The 26,313-nt window shown below is 58.8% G+C and overlaps 1 protein-coding gene across 1 annotated transcript; it reads left to right on the top strand.

The window, feature by feature from the left end:
- Window positions 1–215: 215 nt before the first annotated feature.
- Window positions 216–26,313, top strand: LOC119090056 (AP-3 complex subunit delta-1). Its single transcript, XM_037212850.1, has 26 exons — window positions 216–334; window positions 6,100–6,289; window positions 8,592–8,687; window positions 9,535–9,663; window positions 10,036–10,176; window positions 10,647–10,776; window positions 11,061–11,200; window positions 11,932–12,005; window positions 12,655–12,704; window positions 13,889–14,282; window positions 14,608–14,797; window positions 15,553–15,777; window positions 16,731–16,928; window positions 17,453–17,635; window positions 17,946–18,099; window positions 18,592–18,681; window positions 18,960–19,119; window positions 19,693–19,720; window positions 19,802–19,924; window positions 20,394–20,609; window positions 21,066–21,203; window positions 22,090–22,227; window positions 22,583–22,696; window positions 23,709–23,870; window positions 24,447–24,566; window positions 25,553–26,313. The coding sequence occupies exons 2-26, from the start codon at window positions 6,188–6,190 to the stop codon at window positions 25,643–25,645; spliced, it is 3,588 nt and encodes a 1,195-aa protein (XP_037068745.1). The 5' UTR covers window positions 216–334; window positions 6,100–6,187; the 3' UTR covers window positions 25,646–26,313.

Genomic DNA, 26,313 nt, shown 5'->3' with positions numbered 1-26,313 from the left:
ATGAAACTAACAGCTGGCTAGTGCAGCGTAAAAGTTTGTTTCTGGTAATTTTGAAATACTTAGAGGGCTGCTGTTAGGTTGGTTCATTCGGTGAGATTGATTAAATTACTTCGCTAATTTTATCATGTTGAACTGCTATGAATATCATACGAAAATAGCTAAGCGTCACTAGGTTTAATAGTGCGAAAGTGACGCAGGCCACACACACGCATACGCTGGGACGGCGATTTTCGTACCGTATGTGGGTTAATTTCTGTGAGACACTGCTCTGTTATTTTTACTTTTTGATTCGGGGAAGATTATTACTTCCACCTTGATAGCGTTTGTTTAGCAGGTAAGATTAAATGGGTAGCATTGCGTGAATGAAATTGATAAGCACGATGTGGCAAAGCACATCGTGACAACGAAACGCCGGATCCCTTGTTGATGGTCGTTGTTTTCCTTCAGTGTATCGTACATGACTGGGGGTCTCTGAACTTCTGTAGGTTTCTTTACGATTTAAAGTGTTTCAGAATGCGAACATGCAGCTTATGGATATCATTGCAGAGAAATTCACTTAATTAGTGTTCCACCCCAGTTGATAATCACCCTCACCCAATTCCATCAATCCTCTGGGACCTCACCGGGGCTTGTGTTGCTCATTTTAAGCTGTGGCACTTTTTTGGCTGCTTGGGGTGGTTATAGGTGCCAAAGCAGTACACCTGCCTAATAGCATTGTGCTTAGAATGTGAATATTGTGGAATCATTATCATTATGATTATCATTATATTCATATGCTGCTCATGTCAACCAAAGATTGCCATGTGGTGAACAGCAAATAAGTTTGTAGGAACATAGCAGAGATGCTCACAGCATCAGAGACTTCATGATATCTCAATGTAATGTTGCTCAACTGGTACACATTTGGTATTAATGAACATGTCTGTTTTCCCATTGCTTAGTTTAGATTGACCAAAGCACATATAATGCCATTATTATGAACAATTCACCTTTTATGTTATTGGATGATGGTCATACTAAAAAATTCTAAGCAATGTCACCTGCTGTGTACAGCTTTTTAAGTTAATTATATTCAACTTATGATCCAATATGGTTGCAGTAATAGCCCATTTCATTGTATAATAACTGGGAGAATCAAGAGATAGATGGGTGAATATCTTGGCTATTTGTTTTTATAAAAAGAAATATTGGTGCATTTCAGTCACAGACACTCTGCCCCATTGCACCCCAGACACATATCATAAAATGCAGATTGCAGTGTTGGATGCATATCACCATAAGGTAGTGTGAAAATAGATTTATTGATAACCATTTAAAAAGCAAATGGCAAACAACTGATATTAGTTTCATAAAAGTCATATGGCCAAAATATCAGTCCATCTATCTCTCAGTTCTGCTGGCTATTCTATGAGGAATAAGAACATTAGCACTGTCTTTTATATATATTGGATAATGGTAAAAAGAGCATATTTCTATAGGCAACACAGTTAAAGCACTGCACAGTGCACACAGTCACAGAAACTGTGTTCTGCTGCACTCCTGACAAAGTATTGCTAAATGCACTTTGTAGTGTTGGATGTCTGCCATAATAATGTAGTACCATTGAAAAAGAAAATGAATATCAATATAAAGCCTACCCTTACCTTAGCATGACACACTTTGTATTAGACAATCACTGGTCATTTGTTTGGAGTGGTTTCAGTATGCAAGAGGCATTGTGCTTAGGTGTGCATAATAATCTTATAATGCTTATGAGGCAAGAACTTGCCAGATCAGGTTTGTTGCACACATTACATTAAGGCTCTTCTTCATATGAGATACTTAAGACTATTCTAAAATCTACATTTTCAATTTGTGATCAAATGTTCTTACTTTGAATGGTGGGTTGCATTGTTTTACCTTACCTGATATATAGCATATTACAAATGGAGCAATACATACCTTTGCATGCTTTGCATTTTGGTATTTGTTACTTGGTGCCATTTCTGTTTTTCATCTTAGGAATATTTTTGACTGCATGAGACAGGACATCCACATGCTTTGGATTGTTCACCAGCTGCAAGCAGGCACCATATGATTATTGTGATTTGCAGCCTTGGGACCAGGTGTGTGAGTGGTATTAACTTTTCTGACACAAGCTGTGTAAATGCTGGGACATCTGTTGGACTGGGTGGGTCAGTTAATAAACCAGCCAAAACACAGGGGCTCATGAAATCAAGAGAGAAATGTCAAACAACATAAATACAATCTATTCCAGTGGTGAAGATGATTGGCCACCAGGGAGCAAAACATCAAGGTTGTAGAAGTGTTATCTGTATAAGCTTTCCTGCTTCAGACCAGAGGCTCAACAGCTTGTCATAATAGATCATTGAACATCATTCAGCTATGTGTTAAATGTGTTGATAAGATAAAGAAATCATTAAGCTCAATGTCATGTCATAAGATCAACATGTCATGAGAAGTATTTTTTTTGTTTGTGATTTAAAATGAGGAGCAATTTGGATGTGCAGTCCCATGTAATGTGTGACATTTTCCAGATAATCCCCTATATTACAAAATAATTGGATTTCCCAATGTAAATTTAAGTTATGTAATCAATAACTATGAAGTGTTCCACTGAACAAGGTACACATTATATGTATTTTATTGAATTTTATGTTGTGCACTTTCAAAACAACTATGACTTATTTGAGGAAGTGTGGAATCATTGAATATTTGAAGGTGTTGTTCTTGCTTCAGCTGTAAAAAGGTTGTTTCTTTGCTAAACTCTCACTTCACAGCATCATGTTGAGTGTGTATTAATATAATTTTCTGCCTTTAAGCTGCTGTTTATGTTAGTTTTCATCTTATTGTGGAACGAAAAGACCAAACATGATGAAATGTGAGCCAACAGCAGGACATTTTGGGGTAAAGTGGTTTTCAGCACTCAATGAATCATACAGAGCTCTTATGTTCCACATCCCACCATAACTATGCAATACAATGCAAGTCTTTGGCCAATTTCTTATTATTTGTGGTCTTAGTATGTAGCCCTATGACCTTGCACAGCTTTGTTCAAGTCAGTAGGTCATTTCACAACAGTTTGTCAAGTCTTGTTTACAGGGAGAAAAATGTATGATGAGAAAGGGTCCATGTTTCAAGGAGATGTTATTGAAAGATCAGTCAATAGCAGGTAAAATGTTGGCTGTGCTTCTGTTTAATCAAGGGCATAATACAGCTCCACCTCTGTGAGGGAACAAACACATCTACCTTGCCCTTGAGGTCCGCTTGCAACAGTGATAGCATATCCAGGTGTGGTAAATAATTGGCTCATGATAATTTGTAGGTAAAATCTCATCAGTAAGCATTCAGCTAGATTTTAAGAAATAAACAGATTTCTGATCTGGACCAGAAGTCTGCCTCTGAGAGTGCAACTCAGTCTGATCAACTCAGTCTGTAGGACCACAGCTGGTGCATGGACCACCACTGTCACTGCTGCTCTGCTGCACTCAACATGGGTGTGTGCATTATGGCTTGCTGTGATGTTGCACCCATCATCGTCGGACGATGGCGCTGCATGACAAACAAGCACACACAAGAGTATGTGTAGATGTGTGCTAAGCTGTGAGTGCTATGGCTTTCATCAACTCCTCCACCACCACCTGGGTTTTTCGCCACTTATCGCCTCAAAGCCAGTGGCTTAGTTTGACAAAACTCAGCGAATCTTGAACTTGTCTTGAAGCTCATAAACACTGGCTGCCTTTGTTATGTGTCTGTCCCCAATTTCGACTGAAGCTTAATGTGATGGTGCACTTCACTGCAAATACAGCTTGGTTGGTGGTGGTGGTGGTGCGGGGGGGGGGGGGGGGCGGAGGGGCGGAGAGAAAGGCCTTACCCTAGGATTGAGTCTGGCAAATTTTGCCTCAAGCACTGAATGTCTCATTGAGAAAGCTCAAATAAAAACATGGCTCTGTAGGGTTTGGCTTTTCCTCATCCATGAAATCTATGAACAACAAAACGTTTCGGTGTCAACTGACGGCACATTCACAACCTTTTGTCTTGTTTGGTGTCGAACGCTGCGTCATCTGCAGCCTGCTTGCTCTCCGTCCCCTGCGGCGTCCCACCGCCGGCCTGGGCCGCGCTCGCCCCGACGTCGCCGATGCGGCGCATCCGCGCGCGCCGCCGGGTAACCGCACCCCGCGGCGCGCCGGCCCCGCCGTGCGCTGGCGTCCTGTTACGGCGCGCCCGACCGACACCGGGCGCTGGACGCCGGACGCCGGACACAGGCCGCTGCCGCGGGCGGTCCCGTGCAGCGGTGTGGAGCGTCGAGCGACGACCTGTCGGTACAGTCACGACATTGCCTCCCATCCCCGGGACACGGCGGCTCGGGCCGGCGCCGGCTCGTGCCGTGTTGACGCTCGGCTCGTGGGAGCGGGCTCCGACTTTCTCATGGCCTCGACAGGGCCGTGCTGGTGGCTGTCGGGCGGCGGACGTCCGGAAAATGTCGTCGTGTGTAGTCCAGAGGCGTGACGCGATGTGACTGCGCCATCGACAGGCCCTGTCGGGAGTCGTGTGGACTGGGCGTCAGGGCGTGCCCGGCGACTTTCAGGCTGACTCAGACTGCAAACTGCAGCGCGCTGCGGATTGCAGTGTGGCGCGGGAAATACTGTAGACATTGGACAGATTAGGGTTCCACTGTCAACTGACCTTGAGGCTGTGGGCCGTAACAGCGGCTTTTGTCCTGTCTGCCGCGTCTTTATCTGATGCAGTGGGCACGTATGAAGAAAGGGCACGCCATGGCCGTGTGTAGGAGGTCGGAGTTAGCTTGTCCGAGCCTGGGAATTATTCACCCGTAGACCGGTCAGTCATTCGATCGTGCATGCTGTATTGGGTGCTAAATACGTGCGCGGTCCGATTCGTTTGACGACGGAGTGTTGGGGATAGTGCACCGCGGCTCCCGCACCTGAGCGAGAGCTGGCGATTTGCCTGCGCGGGGCGGGAAATAGTCTGATTGTGTGGCTGTATCCACCCCCGTGATCATGCCAATGGAGATGTGTTTTCGACGTCCGTGATTGTAGTTTCTTGGAAAAGGGGTGGGGTCATCAGGTTGCTGTGGTAAGGATCCACGCCGTAGAGACTTGGCTCCTTCAAGGCAGCTTCACCCATCCCCCGCCCCCATTGAAGCGGTGCTTCTCGTGCCTCCATGGATGTTGAAGGGCCTTCCAAATCCACGGAGTTGGTTGTGTCGCGCCGGTAGTTGCAGGCTACAGACCGTCACGGCACGTTTGCGATGCAATCCTTGATAATGTTTAGTGTCGGTTTGTCGCGAACTGCGTCGGGCACCGACGCATATGGAACGGAATCGCAGCAGCCAGGAGTTTACCAAGCGCCAAAAGAATCGCCGAAGGTCACTACGGACAGGAAATTTGATCTGAAGCTTGAGAGCACTCATATGTTAGGTTATCTATCGCGATAAATGCGACAGGCATTGCAAACGAAATGCCGCCTCGCTTGCGTACTATTTTCTGCCGCTCGCGTCTCGTTTGCTGCGAGCAGTGTGATGGTCTGTCCTCACTGGAACCACACAGGAGCGGACCCCCCCCCCCCCCCCCGTCTTTAATTAAGACCTTCAAACGTAGGGCAACCCCCCAGGCCCCTTGCTATATGCCTTTGGTGGGTGTCTGACTTAACACTGCTGATTGCTCTAATGTGTGGTTCTGTCCGAGCCTGACCCGACCTGACCTACCATAGAACAGCATTGCATGAGCTTTCGCAACCCACGTTTAGTTACGCATTGACCGACAAGGCTCGTACGAAGCTGACGAGGCGTTCACCCCTAAAACCTCGGACAGGGCTCGTACGAAGCTGACGAGGCCTTACCCCCAAAACCTCGTGGCCGCCGTCCCGCGTGCGCACAGGCCCCGAGTTCTGTGCAGACCTGACTCCGAACCTCCCCCTTCCCCACCCCATCACCCGTGGGGCTAATGTTATGTATCGACCGGTGTCAGTCTGTGGGCTTGAGCTGACTGATTCCAACCGTCTCACTCGCGTCATGTTCCCGCCCAATGGCCGCCTACTGAACTTGACTTCGGGCCTGAGCTGACCAGCCTGCATCCCCAGGTGGCCGTTCGGCGCCTGCCCGCCTGATCTGACCTGGCCTGGCCCGACCTGACCTGACCTGACTCGACGGCTCGGCTCGCCCCTCATCATGGACGTGGCGCTGCGCAACATCCGGGGGAATATCGAGCGGCTCTTCGACAAGAACCTCACCGACCTGGTACGCGGTATCCGCAACAACAAGGACAACGAGGTACGTGGCCGCGCCGCTGCACACGGCGCGCGAGGTGGACCATTGGACGCGGAGAAGCAAACTGCGCGAACTGACTGTACCTTTCGCAGGCATGTGCAAGATGCGTCACTCATGTACCTTTCGCAGGCATTTGTGAGATGTGTGGCTCAAGCACTGCACCGGAATGGTGCGTAGTATCGATAGACGGTTTTGTGTTTTGGAGTGCTGGACGAAGGAAGAGCCGGTGTAATGCTCACGGCAGTGGGCCACAGACTACTCGAAAGGATGGAGGGCGCGGATTTCGGAAGGAAAAGATGGGCGGCACGAAGCTGTTCCTCTAACAATCCTTTTGGAGAGATCCATTTTGATCATACGTTTCACGACACCGGCCGAAACTCGGACACTTGTGGTCCAACAGTGTTTGCAGCGTCGTTTTGACGACGGGCCGGTCCGCCGCCGGCCCCGCCCCATATCAGATACCGCTAACTCCCGTGTTGTACCGCGCTCCGGCTCGGCCGTACGGGGGCCCGTATCGGGACGGGCCCGACCGTTATCCGTTATGGCCCCATCGTGGGCGGGACAGGCTCCTACAGTCTCCGTCGAGCGATCCCCAAACGGCGACGGCGCGGGCCGGCCGGCCGGTCGAGCTGCCCCGCCCGGCGCGCCCTGTTTACGTTAGCGCGTCCCCGTCGCTGTTATTGTAACCGCGTGTCCTCGAGTGGCCGTCCGATGTCCCCAGTGTACAGAGCGGCACGTGCCCGCCGCCTGAGGGCCCCGGGAGGGGATGGGCTGCTCCCTGGGCCAACGGTAGATGCGACGGGTTTGAGGGGGGGGGGACTCGGCCAGCCCCCGGCCCGGCTCCGGCTCCGGCTCCGGCTCCGGCTCCGGCTCCGGCTCCGGCTCCGGCTCCGGCTCCGGCTCCGGCTCCGGCCCCGGCCCCGGCCCCGGCCCCGGCCCCGGCCCCGGCCCCGGCCCCGGCCCCGGCTCCGGCTCCGGCTCCGGCTCCGGCTCCGGCTCCAACTCCCGAGGGCTCCCGTCTGTGGGCGGTGTCGATCGTGTGACGTCACTCGAGTGGGCTGTTGACCGCCGAGAGCAGAGCTTACTCCAGGGACGAGAGCGTTAGAATGGGATAGATCTTGCAGCCGAATCGATACAGCTATGGAGCAGAGCGGCGGTGTGTTTGTTCGCGGTCAATTGAGTCCAAGCTAGCTGTGGAAGGTAATGCTCTATTGGAGCACATTGAAGCAGGCGTCAAATATGATGAAATAAGCTCCCTTATAACCATTGTTGTACTTTTAAAGGTGGAAGGCGACTCTGGACAACACAATTTCTCTTTCGTAAATGTGCTGCTCAATAGGTCATTGTTTGGTTGCCCTACTGCACCTTGCACACTATTAATTGAGTCAATTAACGGCCGATGTATCCGGAAATTCTGCTCACGAACGCCAGATAGGAACGACTCGACAATTATACTTTTGTTGGCCTTGTCGCTGCTCGGCTAATGAAATATAAGGATTTAGATAACGTCGTAATGTAGTCATGTACGCTTGAGTGACCTCAAAATATCCTCCCTGAAAAAGTATGCCCATCTTCGCGGGCGTGTATTTCAGGAACTAGAGGGCTTTAAGTCTCAATAAGGGCAGGACTGTGAATTGCACCGAATGATCTCCAAGATGGCCATTTCAGTTCAGACCCCCACACAAATGTGGAACACTCCTTCAATCACCTCCGCGGTGCATCTTGTATCGCCTGTCCTTCGCTCGTGACCGTGCTTGATGTGAGCGTCGTCCCGTTTTATGTTTGGGTTATCTCCACGTCGCCAGAACCGTTAGTTGTGTTTTTTTTTCTTCAGTTTCCTTTCACACCAAACATCTGCCCATTGGGTGATTGACATATGGGCCTGTCTCCCGGAAATTCCTGTTTATGTGGTTCGACTTTGATATCTGTAAAACACCCGCCAAAATTATGTGTATATACATATATATATATATATATATATATATTATGTACCTTTATATAGTAGAATAAGAACGTGTGAAATTCCTGAGGTGGCCATCAACAAAAAGACACCCAATCAACTGATGGGGAACATTTTTAGTGAGGCTTTTGCGACGCACGGGTCGTTTTTGGCGAACTCGGAACTGCTGCCGGAAGCTTTGTTGTCATTTTCGTCTCACGTTGGCAGCCTCACTATATTCCTGTGAGCATGTTTCATCTCACACGTCATCTGTGCGACATCTGTGATCGGTCCCACCGTCGAGCCTTGGCGATGTGACGGGGCCGTCACCCCGTCCGGTGACCTCACTCGCCGCTGCTCCCGCAGGCCAAGTACATTGCGCAATGCATCGAGGAGATCAAGCAAGAGCTGCGGCAGGACAACATCGCCGTCAAGGTCAACGCCGTCCAGAAGTTGACCTACGTGAGTGGCTTCGACGGCAGCCGTGTCCCGACAGGACAGCGGCGGGCGCCTTGGGTCGGCTGCGGAGCAGGAGAGCGCTGGTGTAGCTGTGTCCCGACACGACAGCGGCCGGCGCTGTGGGTCGGCTGCGGCCGGCGCTGGAGGGCGCTGGTGTAGCCGTGTCCCGGCACGACAGCAGCCAGCGCTGTGGGTCGGCTGCGGCCGGCGCTGGAGGGCGCTGGTGTAGCTGTGTCCCGACACGACAGCAGCCGGCGCCGTGGGTCGGCTACGGCCGGCGCTGGAGAACGCTGGTGTAGTTGTGTCCCGTCACGACAGCGGCGGGTGCCGTGGATCGGCTGCGGCGCCGGAGGGCGCTGGTGTAGCTGTGTCCCAACACGACGGCGGCCGGCGCCGTGGGTCGGCGGCGGCTGGCATCGGAGGGCACTGGTGTCCGTTCCGCCAGTCCGGCTCTCACTGCCAGCTGGAGGCTGCTAGATGGCGTCGGCGTGCTCTCTCGCGACCGACTGTCCGGCTGGGGGAGTGGCGCCGCCGTCCCTCAGTAGGGGGTGCCGCCACTCAGAGGCGCGGTGGCGGACTTGTCGTCTAGAGGTGGTGATCTCTAGCACTCTACTGGCCGAGTTTAAAGCTTTCTCCGTTGCAAGGTCGGTGGATTCACGCCACTTGTGGCCGCGACGGCCACGTGCGGTGTGCACTAAGGGGGAGGGGCAGGGTATTTGATTTAGCGCCAGTTACCACGCCACATCATTCTCTGTCTAGACGATGCGTACGGCGTAGTCAACAGCTCTGGTTAGTACATTGATGCACCCCTGCAGTGTGGACGTGCTGACGCTGTCGCCGCCGCCCTCAGATCCAGATGCTGGGCTACGACATCAGCTGGGCGAGCTTCAACATCGTGGAGGTGATGAGCTCGCCCAAGTTCACCTATAAGCGCATTGGCTACTTGGCCGCCTCGCAGTCGTTCCATCCGGACACGGAGGTGAGTGGCCGGCCGCTCCGGAGTGGTCATGGTCACGAGGTTTGCAGCTGTGCGGCCGGTGTCGCTGGTTGCGTGTCGTTCAGAGCGTTGGTGAGCACCACCGGGCGTCGACCGCCCGGTTATTGCCAGGGCGCAGCAGTAAGGGCCCGTCGTGCTCTGTGCGCCTGCGTGGGCCCTGTGAGAGCGGGATGTGCTGCAGCTTCACAGACGCCGTGCTCTTCTGGGCGCGTTCAGGCCCGTCGGGGCACGCCGCGGTGCCTGTTGTGGTGCCCGACCGGTGTGGCCGCGTCCGGGGTGAACCGGCGCCGTGCGACAGCGCCGGCTCCGGCGGCCGGCCGTCTCACGCCTCACGCGTCACGCGACGTCCGCCAGGTGCTGATGCTCACCACCAACATGATCCGTAAGGACCTGAACAGCCAGACCCAGTACGACTCGGCCGTGGCGCTCACCAGCCTCTCGTGCTTCATCTCCACCGACCTGGCGCGCGACCTCGCCAACGACGTCATGACCCTGGTCAGAGCCGCGCCGGGTCTGAGCGGGGGGGGGGGGGGGGTGAGGGGTCCTGTCGTGGGGAGGCCCGTCGGCGTCACAGGCGGACGGCGGTGGAGCCGCGAGCTCCGGCGGCGATCTGCGGTTACGCTTGTGGTCATCTCCGCGATGCTGTGGGGGTGGGGGGGAGAGGGGTGGGGGGGGGGGCGGCTGGGTGGTGCGCGGTCTGGCACCCACCTGTTGGTAATCCGTGCGTTACGGGGCGCCACTGAGCTCTGCTTCTGTTTGCTGGGAACGATTGTCAACGCATTCAGGGGCTTCCCGGCCGCCCGGCTGACGGCCACACAGGTATTGCACGACTCCCGCCTGTGTCGCGCCTTTGGTATGTGCTTGAGCCGCGGACCCGACCTGGTCTGACCTGGCTTGACCTGGCTTGACCTGGGCACCTGACTTGACCTGACGTGACCTGATCTGGCCCGTTGCTGTGCACACAGCTCTCTTCTACCAAACCGTACCTGCGGAAGAAAGCGGTGCTGCTCATGTACAAGATTTTCCTCAAGTTCCCCGAGGCGCTGCGTCCCGCCTTCCCTCGACTCAAGGACAAGCTGGATGACCCGGACCCGGGTGAGGGCGTCGCGCGATGCTGCGCCTGGCGTTTGGTCGTGCCGGAGCATCGGCGGTTCGCAGCAGTGACGATCTGCGGATGTTGAGGCTCCTTTCCTGCCGTGGGATTCAGGCGTAGTCATGTTATAAGACACGAGCGACATTATCACCATGTTGAACATGCTCGGCCGCCGCCGGGTGTCTTTAGTGTGTGTGGCATGATCCGGTTATCGGCAGATGTGTCGCCGATCAGCTTGTGCGTGCGGTGGACGCGTGCAGTGGCTGACGGCCTCGCCGCTCCGCAGGCGTCCAGAGCGCGGCCGTCAATGTCATCTGTGAGCTGGCCAGAAAGAACCCGCAGAACTACCTGGGCCTGGCTCCCGTGTTCTTCAAGCTGATGACGTCATCCACCAACAACTGGATGCTTATCAAGATCATTAAGCTGGTAAGCGCCTAAAGAAATCCGCCGGAAGAAACAGAAAGCAGCGATGAATAATCTTACGATCAGCATGTTCCAGCACATTGTGTCATGCATACAATAACGCGCGCACACACACACATATGCAAACCCAATTTCAAGTGAATGCTTCACGTTCGTATCAGGTGTGCACTGAGACAGGTGAACTGTGGCTTTGAGATGTGTGGGCTGCACCGTACTACACGAGTTGTGTCACCGCCATGTTTAGCAGATAGTTGAAACCCATTGAGAATGGAGGGATCCTTCATATTGCAGTTCTTGCCACTGCTCACGTTTTTCTAGCCCTGCCTACCCCACTTTTCTTCAGTCGATGATTACACTGACAGCGCTTCAGTTATTACACTCTGAGCAGTTCTTGTCATGTATCAGTCAAGATGCGCGAGGGATGTTTTTGATGACAAGGAAAACAATTCCGGTCGCATTTTGGCACGGTGCTGTGCGAGCAACAAAGTGGTGCCACGATGTGGCAAAATCTTATACCCATCAACAGCTTATCTGTCTGAACTACATATCTATATATAGTTGAGTATATAGTATCTATATCTAATCTATAACTATCTCATCGGAACAGTCCAGCAGCGGGAGTGAGCGAGCAGTGGCAGTGGGGCAGTGAGACACCTCGGGGGCCGACGCGGGCCTGCCGCTCACCAGCCGCCGACGGGTGGGGCCGCCGGTCTGACCCGTCCGTTTGCCCGCAGTTCGGCGCGCTGACGACGCTGGAGCCGCGGCTGGGCAAGAAGCTGATCGAGCCGCTCACCAACCTCATCCACAGGTGAGCGCGCCGCACCGAGCCTGACCACGAGCGGGCCACATGACAGCCCCGTGCGCCGGCTGGTCATGCACCAGACCTGTGCCCGGCCCAGCTGCTGCGCGTCTGGTGCGCCGTGTGTGCGGAGGGGTTGTGGATGTGCCCCAGTCTCGTACTTACCAGACTTAAACAGATCGCGTGCCAGGTGCGCCACTTCGACCGCGTGTAATAAGTCCGTTAACAGCTATGCACACGGAAATTGACCTGCGCAACAGGCTTGTGCACAGTGAACGGTCCGCCGGCATGTCATGCACGTTGGCCGGTGTTCGCCATGCACGCGGGCTGTTGCCCACCTAGCGGACGGTGCGTTCGTCAGTCGGGTGCTCTGACGGGTGTGGCGGGGCGGGAGTTTGGCTGACGGTGGCTGCCTCTGTTCGTGCGTCTTCCGGCGAGCAGAAGCAAGGCGGGGCCCTGTCAGCCACCGAGCCGGCCGGCCGGGGCGGGGCCCGGTCAGGGCGCTGGGTGGGGGCGGCGCTGCTGAGCCGGCCGGTCGGGGCGGGGCCCGGTCAGCCACCGAGCCGGCCGGCCGGGGCGGGGCCCGGTCGGGGCGCCAGGTGGGGGCGGCGCCGCCGGACCGCCCACCACCCCTCTGACCCTGCCTGCTCTGTTGCAGCACGTCGGCCATGTCGCTGCTGTACGAGTGCATCAACACCGTGATCGCAGGTGGGCCTGCTGCGTTAAGGGGAATATTTTAACTCCACATTTGAAGACATTGAAGCAAGCGTCAGATATCGTGAAACAAGCCCCCTAATAAAAATTTGTGTGCTTTTAACTGAAAAAATGCTGTATACAACATAATTACCCTGGTAAATATGTCCCTCAGTACGTCATTGTTTTATGACTTCATTGCATCTTGCACGACATTAATTGAGAGCCAGCTGACGACCATTATATCTGGAAATCATGCTCACGAACGGCAGGTATGAACGACTTGACGATTTTTTCCTTCTTGGCCCTGATCGCGGCTTGGCTAATCGGATGGCAAGATTTGAATGACATATTATGGTGTCACGGATGCCTAGGTGACCTTGAAATGGTCTCCCGAAATAGTCTGCACATCTTCGCGAGCGTGTGGCTTAGAAACTAGAAGGGTTTAGGGCTTGAGGCGGGCATGCCTGTGAAATGCACCGAATGATCTTCAAAATAGCTATTTCAGTCCGAAGCCCCATACAAATGTGGAACACCCCCTTCAAAAGGGCGCGGATCGCAGCCCTCCTACGAGCAAGGGGGCTGGGGTCTTGCCACGAACCCACTGTTTCTGCGCACGGCCTTGTTGCGACCTGGTCACGAACACTGGCCACGGCCACGAACCCAGCTCTTTGTCGAAACCCTGTCACGAACTCGGGCCGATTCCAGGTGTACCCTCACCAGCCCGGGTCCTGTCCCGGTACTGACGCGAGGTCGTTCCGGGGGCCCGTGCGCCAGGCAGGCCCCAGTGCCCGACGGCTGCTCCCCGTTGTACTGTGGGAGTTTGAGACGGGGTGTGGTCTTAACCGTGTCCCGAAGCGAGTACTTCGCATTAGGCTTAGCCTACCTTTCGGGTTAGCGTCTCATGCTGGACGTGATGTGTGGAAGGGGGCTTCCTCCACCGTGGGGCCCGTGTAAGCACGCGTCAGAGGTAGTGCTCATGCGTGTTCGTATACAAACGCTAATCCGATTTCACATTTTCCTGAGCTGTGCGCAGGTGCTCACTCTCACCTTGGCCTGATCCTGTTAACCAGAGCTAAAGTCTCCTCCCAGAAGGATTGAAACCAAAGGCTGCGACGTCGGCTCTATAGCGTGATTGGCCGTCAGTCCGCGGTCCGGCCGGGCGCCCACTGACCGCTGTCGACCTCCGCTGCCGGCAGTGCTCATCTCCATCTCGTCCGGCATGCCCAGCCACAACGCCTCGATCCAGCTGTGCGTGCAGAAGCTGCGCATCCTGATCGAGGACTCGGACCAGAACCTGAAGTACCTGGGCCTGCTGGCCATGGGCAAGATCTTGCAGAGTCACCCCAAGTCAGTAACGGTGCACAAGGACCTGATCATGCAGTGCCTGGACGACAAGGACGAGTCGATCCGACTGCGCGCGCTCGACCTCCTCTACGGCATGGTGTCCAAGAAGAACCTGATGGAGATCGTGAAGAAGCTGATGGTGCACATGGATCGCGCCGAGGGCACCACGTACCGCGATGAGCTGCTCTCCAAGCTTGTCTTCATCTGCAGTCAGAACAACTACCAGTTTGTCACCAACTTCGAGTGGTGAGTGTCGATGGCGTACTGCTAGTGCCTTTGCGTCATCGGTCACGTGTGGTATTCAAGGAGACGGTGAGAGTATTGCCGCTTCGTCGGATAGCGTGCTTGATAAGCTGTTCTGTTGAGTTATGACTATGCCCTGGAATTGGCTCTCTGGCTGGCGTTCTTGCCTCTGAAGGCTCATTTTCCACGCGTTCTTCACAGCCGTCGGCGCTGATGGCTGCGCCCCCCCCCCCCCCCCTCCTTCGGAATTTGTACCCGTTGCGTCGCGCATTGTCGTGCTCCCCAGACACCGGACACCGCCTCACCTCTTGCTCCTGTTGGCCTTCAGGTACCTGAGCGTGCTGGTGGAGCTGACCCGGATCGAGGGCTCGCAGCACGGCCCGCTGGTGGCGGCGCAGATGATGGACGTCACCGTGCGCGTGCAGGCCATCCGACACTTCGCCGTGGCCCAGATGGCGCTGCTGCTGGAGAACGCGCACGTGCTGGCCACCGCCGCGCACCGCAACACCATGCTGGAGGTGACCGTCCGCGCCGCTCTTGGGTGTGGGGGGGGGGGGGAGGGAGGAGCTAGAAGCGTGGAGACACTTGTGGGCTCGGCGGTGCTGGAGGCGATGCGTTTAGCAGTATCTGGGTGTAATTGCGCGGGGTGTATTGTATTTGGTATGCGGGTGGCAAGACAGCCGACGGTTGTCGCGATGCGTCGCCCGCGGGAGTGTTTTTGGGCATTGCGCCAGGGTGCAGCGGCTTCATTAGCGGCACACGTGACTCGCTGGTCGTCGGCGCTTCCCGCACCTCCCGCCATCAGCAGACGCCGTCCGGCCCAGCTCTGCCCGTTGGTTTGTTGTTGGACGTTCGAACTTGTACGGCTAATGGTGTCGTGACGCCGGACCCTGGCCGCCGCCTTGAGCCCGCGAAATGTTCACGCTGCTGTGGGGATGCGAACCTGGGTCCGTTGCCTTAAAGCTTGGCGCGTTGTTGGGCACGCCTCCGAGCCCGACGCCCCCTCCCTCCCCGTGGCTACCACCATCTTCCATGGCTGCTCGCAACAAGGGCCCCATCGTCCCGCACCCAGTTCTGGTCATTGCGGACCATCGACCCGGCAGCGGTAGCAGCAGTAGACCCCGCAGGCCTTGATACTGCAACAGCAGCAGACCCGAAGACCCCCGCAGGCCGTAACCCTGTGACAGCAGACGACGGCAGCCGCAGCAGCAGCCGCAGCGGCAGCGTCACCGCACCGACCGGGCACTGACCGGCGCCGCCGCCCCCGCTGCAGGTGCTGTACGCGGCCGCCTGGATCTGCGGAGAGTTCTCCGAGTACCTGCCCAACATCCGCTCCACGGTCGAGTCGATGCTGCGCACGCGCCCGGCCAGCCTGCCGCCCCACATCCTGGCCGTGTACGTGCAGAACGTGCTGAAGCTGTACGGTCGCATGCTGGGCCGCGCCGAACAGAGCGAGCAGCCGGAGGACGTGGACGGCGCCATGGTGGAGGTCAACCAGGTGGGTCACGCGGCGGGGCTCGGCACGCGGCGCCGCGGCGTGGTGCTGGACTGAGGTGGGGCGCGCCGTGGGTTGGATTGATTGTGCACGAGGGAGGGAGCAAGCAGTGTGCCGTTGCAGAGTTCTACTGAGCATTGGTGTGTCATTGTAAGTCAGTCATGTGCTGTGTGAAACAGCCAGGTGGTGGCGAGGGTCGGCCAAGTTGATTCGTTACTCGTGTCAGGGTGTTTGTGGTCTCCGTCAGACGTGCTGACATGTGTCAACCGCATGTGTATTGCGGACAACGCAGCTGCGTCACTGTGATTCAGTCACCGCATCGGTTGTGAGGCAGATGGGCCTGGACTGCTGTCCTGTGACTCGGCGTGCCTGTGACTGGGAGCGAAGCGTGCCGCCGCTGGGGAAGCTCGTGGGTGATCATGGAGGCACTGCACGACCTCGGCGTTGGTGTCGTGCACCCGCTGGGGACGCTCGTGGATGACCATGGGGGCACCACAGGACCTCGGCGCCGGCGTCGTGCACCCGTTGCCGGGGTTGAGACTGTGACTGACCGTGACTGACCACGACTGACCGTGTTTGACTGTGACTGACCGTAACTGACCTGACTGGCTGTAACCGAACGTGACTGACCATAACTGACTGTGACTGACTGTGACCGACCGTGACTGACGGTGACAGACCGTGACTGACCGTGTTTGACTGTGACTGACCATGACTGACCTGACTGGCTGTAACCGAGCGTGACTGACCATAACTGACTGTGACTGACCGTGACTGACCTTGACTGACTGTGACTAACCGTGGCTGACCGTGACCGACCGTGACTGACCGTGACTGACCGTGACGAGCTATGACTGACTGTGAATGACTGTGGCTGACCGTGACCGACCGTCACTGAATGTGACTGGCTGTGACGGTATCAGTGAGCGCGACTGGAGCCGCTTGCTGGCCGCCAGGTGGCTGAGCTGATCGTGGAGACGCTGCCGGCGTTCGCGTCGTCAGCGGACCTGGAGGTACAGGAGCGCGCCACCTCGGCGCTCCAGCTGATGAAGACGGTGCAGAAGCTGCAGCAGCGCGGCGAACGGCTCGGCCAGGAGCTGCAGGAGCTCTTCAGCGGCGAGCTGAACCCGGTGGCGCCCAAGGCGCAGCGCAAGGTGCGCCTCCCGGGGCGTGGGGCCGGGCATCGGACACCGCGCCACATTCCCAAGTGGTATGGCAGAGCCGAGCACACGCACCATGTCAAGCCGTGTTAAGGCATATTGCGTGGTGGTAGAATCAGAGATAGCGACATGGTGAGTGGCTCCGCTGGTTGTTGATGATCTATGGTGCTACCGGGGCTCATGTTCTGCATGGTAAAATGCGCCCACAGTTTCATCCTTGGCGGCCTATTTTGCTTCCATGGAGTTGTCTGCCGCCATACGCTAGCCCCAGGGCTGTTTGTCAGAGACCAGGCAGTACCCTATCCGTCCTCAAATGTGAACGGGGTCGTTTCGAGTGCCGTCTTTATTACGCCACTTCTTATCCCTCTGCAGACCGAGGAGGTAAACCAGGTCACAGATGGCCAGTGTCTCCCGTCGCTTCCCGCCGGTGTGTTGCTGTCCCCCGCCCCCTGTCGGCTGACCGCCTGTCAGACGACCTCAGCTGGCCCCTGACCTCGTCTGACGTCGTCCTCCGCCAGGTGCCGGTGCCGGAGGGCCTGCGGCTGGACGAGTGGATCAACGAGCCGTCGGACGAGTCCGGCGACGAGCCGGACGCCGGCGTCGACTACGGTGTCGAGGTGTTCGTGCGGGCCGAGAGCCGAGCGGCCGGGCCGGCGGCCGCCGAGCGGCGCTACCAGCCCACCGCCGAGGAGCTGCAGAAGGTGGGGCGGCCGGTGGACGGGCAGAGGCGCCCATCTTTGTCGAGCCGGGACCCCGGGCTTTCCCGCGGGACTGGCTCACAATGGCTGTTTAGCCAGTGTTTTTGTTTTGGACGATCGCCGTGCTATGCGATTTCAAAGGAGGTCTTTGTTTGTGCCCGTCTTCTGCAAGCAGTGTCGTCGAGGCGTGTAGTTTTTGTCAGCACGCTCCATATCGGCCACGAGGCCGGCCTGAGCTTGCCGCAAGGGCCACTCAGGAGGCGTCGTGCCGGGCGGGACGTGACTGACGCGCATACCCCGCTGACGTCGACAGAGCCGGGAGGCGCGCGTGCACGAGCAGACGCACAACCCGCACTACCTGAAGGGCACCGTCCAGTCGTCCAGCAACAACTACAGCAGCATGGCCGGCGAGCTGGCCGACACACCCGTCCAGCAGCTGGACTTGGACGTGCCCCTCCGGATAGGCGGTGGGTGGCGAACCGGGCAGGGGCTGGGGGAGAGGGGCTGGGAGACCGTGTCGGGGCTAGGAGGGAGAGTGGTGGGCGTGGGCTTGGAAACATTGGAACTCGATGTATTTGGCGGGAGATTTTTTTGAAGGCTCTCGCGTCGGACTTTCGCCTTGAAGCCTTGATAAGCCTGGGACTGCTGATGCTAGGTTATTACGTCTATTGCCAGCTGGGAAGATAGGCGCCTTAGTTGTCATGTGCAGATGAGTAGTAAGTTCACGCTGTTTTTCGGATTTCGCAGATAACGGCAGTTGGGTTTGCAGATAACGGCAGTTGGATTTTAATACATCAACCAAATAACTGAGGGTCGTGGCGATAAGTGTTATGCCTGCCACCCTGAGATAGTCCCTGATACCGCCTCGAGGACTGGGGCGTGGGTCTGTTCGCGAACAACACGACTAACGAAGTGTGGGTTGTGCTGGATCTGTACCGACGCGTGCCGGTTTGCCGCAGGGTTCGCCAATTCAGACGACTATCTGAAAATGCAGAACAGATCCTATAAAGCCAGTAAAAAGAACAAGAAGAAGCGATCCAAGAAGAAGCGTACGTATCGCCGCTGTAGCCAGCCGGTTTCATGGACCAGCTTCATGGGCGTGTTGACTGGTTGAACCGAACACAGTCAAGCTGGAGCCAATTGAACATGACGCGTCGCTGTCGCTCACACAATGTGCCATGATGTCCTGCCTTCTTGTCGGTCCGCTAACATTGGTGTTGGTCACGTGTCTCAGTTTCACGTGCACATATAACCAAGACTGTAGCACGCCTCCGTTTAGCTGGGCGGCGGCGGCGGCGCGCCGTCTGACTGTGCTCCGCGTCGGCAGACGGAGCACAGAAGTCGTCCTCGGAGGACGAGGCGCCGCCGGTGGTGCACGAGGTGAGCGTGGGCGGCGAGATGCCGGAGGGGGCGCGCTCCTCCGAGGACGAGAAGGACGCCCGGCCGGCCGACGATCCGCACCGCGCGCTCGACATCAACCTGGACGAGTGAGTGGCGTCGACCGCGGCCCGCGGCGGCTGTGATGCTGTAGTGTGTCGTGAGCAGGGCCGGTGGTCAGCAAAGCTTCCCGCGCTGCTTGAAGTCGTGATCGCTGTAATGCGAGTCCACAGAAGGTAAATCTATTGACGGTATTGGTGTTCTGCGTGACGCTGATTTGGCGCTCACATTATTGTTGGAAGGTTTTGTGATGCGAGATGTGACATCTGTTGTCTCGATATGATGAGACGGCAGGTGTCGCCTCATCAAGCCCCGGCCAACGTCACTGGCTGCAGTCGACGCCGAGCTGCCGCGCGCGGTCAGCTGTGCCACCTGTGCGCTGTCTGGCCCGCAGTCTCTGACGAGTGACGTAGCATGTGAACAGCTCGAATCTGAACCCCCTACGTGGCACGTCCGGGTTCACTACCTGGCTGAAGCGCTCGCCTCCGGTCACTAACACGACCGCGTTGATCGCCGGCGCGCCGCCGAACGGTGACGCGGTGACCGGCACTGCATACACTTCACAACAATAACACGGAATAAAAGCGCGGCCCCTGACGCGGCGGCGTCTGTCTGGGCGGCAGGCCGCTGGCTCCGGACGAGGTGCTGCCGGTGCGTGCTCACCGACAGCCGGGCCGCGCGCCGCCCGCCGCGGCCGCGCCGGCCACCACCGACGCCCGCGACCGCCACAAGAAGAAAAAGAAGAAGGACGACAAGAAGCGCAAGTCCAAGAAGGAGAAGCGCGCGCCGGAAGAGGAGCGGGCCGAGCCGGCACCGCCGGCCGCCGCCGCCGAGGAGAACGGCAGGAAGCCGGAGGTGAGGCGGCGGGCAGGCCCTCGGGGTGCGGCGGGGCCTCAGATGTGGTGGGAGCGTGGTCGGGGTGTTTCCGCGCCATCTGTGGGGCTTTCGTCGATGTTTCCGTTCCGTTGCCGCTCCGTGGCTGGGACGGAACCTGCTGCACGCAGACCTACACGGAAGGTCTACTCGGTCGTGCGTTCTCTTGCTGTAAGAAACGGAAGTTCGAGTATTCGGTATCGTTCTAGCTCGGCTGTTTAAAACGTACAGCAAAAGCCCAATGTTTGATCCACGCCGTGGTGATTTTTATGTTATTGTCCTGGATATCATCGGCCGCGCTCAACGGCTCACTGTTACGATGCGCAACAGGTCCCGTTACGCATCGTAACGGGACCTGTAGCGGCGGGATGCACCACAATCAAATCCCGCAACCGACACGACAAACCTAACAACAAAGCTGCCGGCGTAACGAACGTGGCTTCCTCCTCAGGACGACATTGAGTTTTGGCTGAGCGACATGCCGGCGACGGCGACGCCGGCGGCTGCCGCCAACCCGGTGGGCACCGCTGGCCCGGCCGACGGCGCGGGGCCGTCCGGCACCGCCGAGCCGGCGCCGCCGCCGAAGGAGAACGGCGAGCCCGTCTCCAACGGCGCCACCAAGCAGAAGAAGCACAAGTCGTCCAAGAAGAGTAAGAAGAGTAAGAAGGTGAGCGCGTGGGCCGTGGTGGGCTTGAAATGGATGAAATGTGTGGATCATGAAGTGTAAAAGTCGTAGGACAAAGTGTTCGGTTTGCTGTAGGATCGCATCGTGCTTGGAGTGTTGGCAGGTCATCTGGAGCCATTCTTGGCGGGAACTGAAGACACTGGGCTCTGCCAATGTATGTTCGCAGGGTGTGTCGTTGGGTAATGGGATAAGGTTATTGTGAACACACTTGACGCTCATGTCTTGCAAAAACTCGTTGAATTTCCGTACTTCGATGCGCTATTTCATCCTCAGGTTATTTTCATAAAAGGTGTGGCTTCTCAGTTGCTCTGTGTGTGGGGGCACCACACGTTGAAGTATGCTTTGCTTGTCAGCGCAGTGTATGAGCTGTGCCGGCGCCCAGGCCGTGCCCGTAACGCCCAGCCGAGCACCTGCTGTGACCATGTCCCCCGGCGGCAGGAGAAGTCTGGCCGTCTGCTCGGCTACGAGGAGGCCGTGGGCATATCGACTCCGAGTCACGAGGTGGTGGCGCCAGGGCTGTCCGACCTGCCCGACTCCCGTCTGCAGCCGCTGGCCGAGAACGACCGACTGAAGCTGGTGAGTGGGCCACCCCTGGCGGGTGGCCACCGCCAGTGACCGCGCTGGATGACTGGGGCTTCATGGATTTATCAGGGCGGGGTTTTGACGCAGAGATATTGATTTGTGTGACAGGACACCTCCCATGCTGCTAGCTGGATGTAGCTGAGGTGTGGCGAAAGAAAATCTTTATTTCATTATCCGAAGCGATGAGCGCGTCCTCGCGTGCCGTACCGACTTCACGGCTGTCTGTGGCGGTTACCGCAGTGAGCAGACGGAGGGGCGATGTCTGGGGTCAGTGGGTGGTGTCAGGCGCAGTGGTGACGTTGGTGACATGATGCCGTCACGGCCGCTACAGACACCAGCTCAGCTGATCCTGTGGTTGCCGATCCTGCCACGCCCCGCCCCTGCCCGCCCCGGCCCGTCTCGGCCCGCCCCGGCCCGCCTCGGTCCGCCCCGGCCCGCCCCGGCCCGCCTCGGTCCGCCCCGGCCCGCCTCGGTCCGCCCCGGCCCGCCTCGGTCCGCCCCGGCCCGCCTCGGTCCGCCCCGGCCCGCCTCGGTCCGCCCCGGCCCGCCTCGGTCCGCCCCGGCCCGCCTCGGTCCGCCCCGGCCCGCCTCAGCCTTGCCTCTCTCCGCCCTGCTCCGCTCCGCCCTGCCCTGCCCTGCCCTGCCCTGCCCTGCCCTGCCCTGCCCTGCCCTGCCCTGCCCTGCCCTGCCCTGCCCTGATCTGACCTGTCCTGTCCTGCCCTGCCCTGCCCTGCCCTGCCCTGCCCTGCCCTGCCCTGCCCTGCCCTGCCCTGCCCTGCCCTGCCCTGATCTGACCTGTCCTGCCTTGCCTTGCCCTGCCCCGCCCCGGTCATCGCCGCGCCCCGGTCGGCTGCCGTGTGTGACCGCCGCCGCCCGGCAGCTGTACGAGCCGAGGGCGAGTCCGACGGACGACGACCGGGTGACCGTGGCCGTGCTGGTCACTAACAAGAGCCCCGAGCCGCTGGCCGACATACAGCTGCAGCTGGCCGCCAGCGACGCCGCCGAGCTGCTGGAGCAGGTACGGCGCGCCGCCTGCTGCCGACGCGGACGGAGGCCGGCGCAGCCAGGCGGGAGCTGGGGGCGTGTTACACCGTGACGGCTACGGCCATGGTGATGCGGGGTGTGCTGACTTGAGAGTGGAAGGAAGGCCGTGAAGATGACAACGGAGCAAAACACGCAGTCGATGTTCACGCAGGCATGGCCTTGATGCAGTGTATCCCTCGATGAACTGACCGAAGAGTGCTCCCGTGCGACCCTGACCCGATCTGCTGCGCTGTCGTCTGGCCGCCGGCCTGCGTGACCCTGCCATATGGGGCGCGGCTGTGCGTCCGTCGACCGGCTGTCAGTAGCGCGCCGTGCCGTGTCTCCGCCAGGTGGAGCCGTTCTCGCTGGAGGCGGGCGCCAGCCGGGAGCTGCTGCTGCCGCTCCGCGTGCGCGAGGTCACGGCGCCGCTCAAGCTGGCTGCCAGTGTGACGTCACACACCGAGGTCAGCGCCCGGTCACTGGCAGGGGGAGGCTCCAGCTGTGTATCGCTGCCGGGCTTGCCGGGAGGCGTGGGCGGCGGAGGGGATGGGCGAGACGCTGCGACGTGAGCGGCTGCAGGGCTGGCTCGTCGGCCGGGTCGCGTCCGTATCGACAGGTCACCTGTTTGTGTGGATCGGACTGTGCCGCGAGTCGGGCAAATCCCGATATGTTGGGGGGGGGGGGGGAATCTTGTGCTCTGCCGGCGGTCTGTGACCCCTCCCCCTGCCGCTACCGATACGACCGTAACTCTGTCCCCGGCTAAATGCATGACTGGCCCGGACTGACCGCAACCCGGGGCTCACCTGACTGGGTGATAATAATCCGTATCTAGGCATAATGCAATGGGCATGTACCCCGACCACCGGCTGCTCCCTGCTACCAGTCCATGGGGGGGGGGGGGGGATCCGACCCCGGTTTATTTCTTAGTAATTGGCGCCTCTTTCTGACCGCAACTTGACCCTGGCCTGACCCAAGCCCGGTCTGGGTCTCGGCCCTAGCATTCGTCTTAACCATGACCGGGACCTTAAACCTGACCCAGCCTCGGAGTCCTACCCAGATCTTGACCTCAACCCGGACCCTGACTTGACCTAATCCTGCCCCTGGCCTTGGCCCTGATCCCGGTCCTGGCTCTGGCTTTGGCCCTAGCCCTAGCTATGGCTCTGGCTCTGGCCCTGGCTCTGGCTCTGGCTCTGGCTCTGTCTGTGCTCCTGCCCCTGCTCATGCCCCTGATTCTGCCCCTGCCCCTTCCCGCGCCCCTGGCCCTGCCTCTGCCCCTGGCTCTGACCCTAACCCTGGCCCTTCCCTGCTTCTGGCCCTTTCCCTGTCCCTGGCTCTTCCACTGACCCTGGCCCTTGCCTAGATCCTGTCTTGATCTGGCCCTGGCCCTGACCCTGACCCTGACCCTGACCCTGACCCTGACCCTGACCCTGACCTGACCCTGACCTCACCCGTGACCGCTGCCTACCGCCTCGTCAGTCGGGCGGCGACACGCTGTCGTTCAAGCTGCGGCTTCCCTGCACCGCCCTGCTGGTGGGTCAGCTGGACGACAAGCAGCTGTTCTCAGACCTACTGGCCGGCGACCGGCTGACGGCCCGCGCCACCTGCCTCGTCTCCGAGGTCACCGACGACTTCAACCAGGTCAGGCAGGGGCGGAGACGAGTCACAGGGAGCAGGTGCTAGAGCAGGAAAGGCTATGGGCGGGGAGAAGGGGACAGGTCAGGGGTGGAGATATGACAGCGAACAGCAGAGGTCGATCAGGAATCACGTGCGATGGAGACAACTCTAGGGAGGTGCGTGACAGGTCGGGGTCAACTAGTGACTGCTCAGGGACCTGTGAGTAAGAGGTAACGCCTTCGACCACATCAGGAACTTCGCAAAGCACAATTCAGGTATGACTGAAAGAAGGTCGACGACGATTTAACCTTATCGCCAGCCCAATGCCAGATGAAGCGGGGCGGAACTCCGTTTCCATAATGTTTTGTTGCATGACTGGCGGGCCGACATTCAGTCGCGCCACCATCCCGCGCGTCAGTCGGCGCCGGCGCTAGTTTCACGTGTTACTGCTACACCGCCAGCCATTGCCTTGACTGTGCGTCTGTCTGTGCGTGCCCCTGCCGGGCGTGGTGCGCCGCAGCACCGCGCCGCGCCGCGCCCCGCCGCGCCGCTCCCGTCCCCGGCTGACTGTTGACAGCCGCGCCGCGTCTCGCCCGCCAGGTGCTGCGGCGGGTGGCCTTCTGGGGCCGACACACAGTCGTCGAGCAGATCGACACGACGGCCAGCCTCTACAGCCGCTCCATCTGCGGCGACCACGTCTGCGTGCTCGTCAAGCAGCTGGTCAGTGCGTCGGCCGCGGTGTGGGGGCTCGCTGCCGGCCCTGTGTGGTGTTCGGCCGCGGTGGGGGTGGGGGGGGGGGGGGCTCCCTGCCGGCTCTGTGTGGTGTTCGGCCTTGGTGTGGTGTTTGGTTGTCTGTGCCGCGCGGACCTTCCCTCGCTGCGCCAGCCGGCGTGAGGTGCGGTGCTTGTTCGCCGGCGGTAGTGCGGACCGCCGTCCCTTTTCACGTTGTTGCGGCGCTCGGTCTTCCCGTCGCCACCCATCGGCCGTTCTCACTCGTGCTGCAACCGTCCGCGGGACGGCACGCGCCCTGTCGGGAGGCGGGGAGTGGTGACCCGTGCCGCACGTGCGGCTCGCGCGCCGGCGTCGCCGACCGGCACGTGGCGCCGGCGACTTCCCTGCCGCCTGCTGGGCTTTACGCTGCCGCCGGCCGACGTAAAGTCCGCCCTCGGCCGGACGGTGCGTCCATGGCGCCCCGCCGCTCTGTGCGGAGCCGGTGCACTCGGTGCTGGTCCAGCGTAGCAAGGGTAGGGCCGGGGTCTCGGGAGCCAGCGCAGGGCCGCGGGCGCACCTCAGCTGTGCGTGCGTCGCCGACGGTGCCCCGCGGAACCGCGCACTGCCCGGACTGGGTTCGCTGCGGCCGGGCCGGGAGAACAGGGATGCGGTGAAAACTGGGCCAGGGGCGGCGGCGGCGGGCGGGACGACCGCTGATGGGAGAGCCGATAGTTGTGGTCGGGTGGGTGGGAGACCGTTGCTTTGCGCGGAATAGAACGGTAGTCTCATGCAGTGGATGAAAAGGTTGAATGCGGTCTGGTTGCGTCACAGCCGCTGCAAATGCCTGTCACGGATCCATGTTGATCACGTTACCGGCTGCTCCTCGGTGTGAGCCGTCCGTGCTGACCTGACGTGACCTGACGTGACGTGACCTGACCTGACCTGACCTGACCTGACCTGACCTGACCTGGTGTGACCTGATCCTGTCTGTACAGGCGGCCGGCCGGCTCGGCATCGACGGCAAGGGCACCAACCAACAGCTGCTCTCCAACGTAGTGGACGAACTGCGCGCCATCGTCGCCTCCTAACTGGGCCGTGTGACGTCACACACCCGAGTCCGATGACGTCACGGGCGTCCGAGGCGGCGCCGCGGGGCGAGGACGCCGTCCGTGCCAGGCGGCGGGCGTCGCCGCACGGCACGTCGCCGGGCGTGGTGCGCGCGCGCGCGCGCCCGGGGCTGAGCGACGCCGCGACAGATCTGCCGCGGGCCGAGTGTGCTTCGGGAGGGCCGGGTGTGACCCGCCGCCCGTTCTCCTCTCTCTATCTCTGTGTGTGCGCGTGCGGTGGGGCGGGCGCGGCGGGCGGCCCGGGCCGCCGTCCGGCCGAGACTCACGGCGTCGCGGACCGCCGGCGGGCGGGTCACGTGGCCCGGCTCGGCGGCGGCCGCCACGCGCGCCCGCATTCCAATCTTGTTATCGGCCGACTGACTGTACATAGGGGAGCTTTTATATTTAGCCGTGCGCTGGCATGGAATGGTTGTGGGACCGCGCCGTGGGTGAGGTGCCCCCGCGGCCGCCGTGGCGCGCTGTCGTCCGGTGACGCTGTTTATTTGTGCTGTTGCGAAGGCGTGTGCGGACCGCTATTTTTCGGGAGGGGACGGTTAGAGCATAGCGAATGATCTATTTTGTTCCCGCCTTTGTAAAGTCTATTGTGTACCAGGTATATCATTAATCGGAAATAAACTATTCTCACTAGT

The sequence above is a fragment of the Pollicipes pollicipes genome, unplaced genomic scaffold (genome assembly GCF_011947565.3).
Source record: "Pollicipes pollicipes isolate AB1234 unplaced genomic scaffold, Ppol_2.1 Scaffold_3087;HRSCAF=3621_pilon_pilon_pilon, whole genome shotgun sequence".
Taxonomy (NCBI): Eukaryota; Metazoa; Arthropoda; class Thecostraca; order Pollicipedomorpha; family Pollicipedidae; genus Pollicipes; species Pollicipes pollicipes.
Note: the sequence above shows the minus strand (reverse complement) of the source record. Positions and strands in the feature narration are given on the sequence as shown.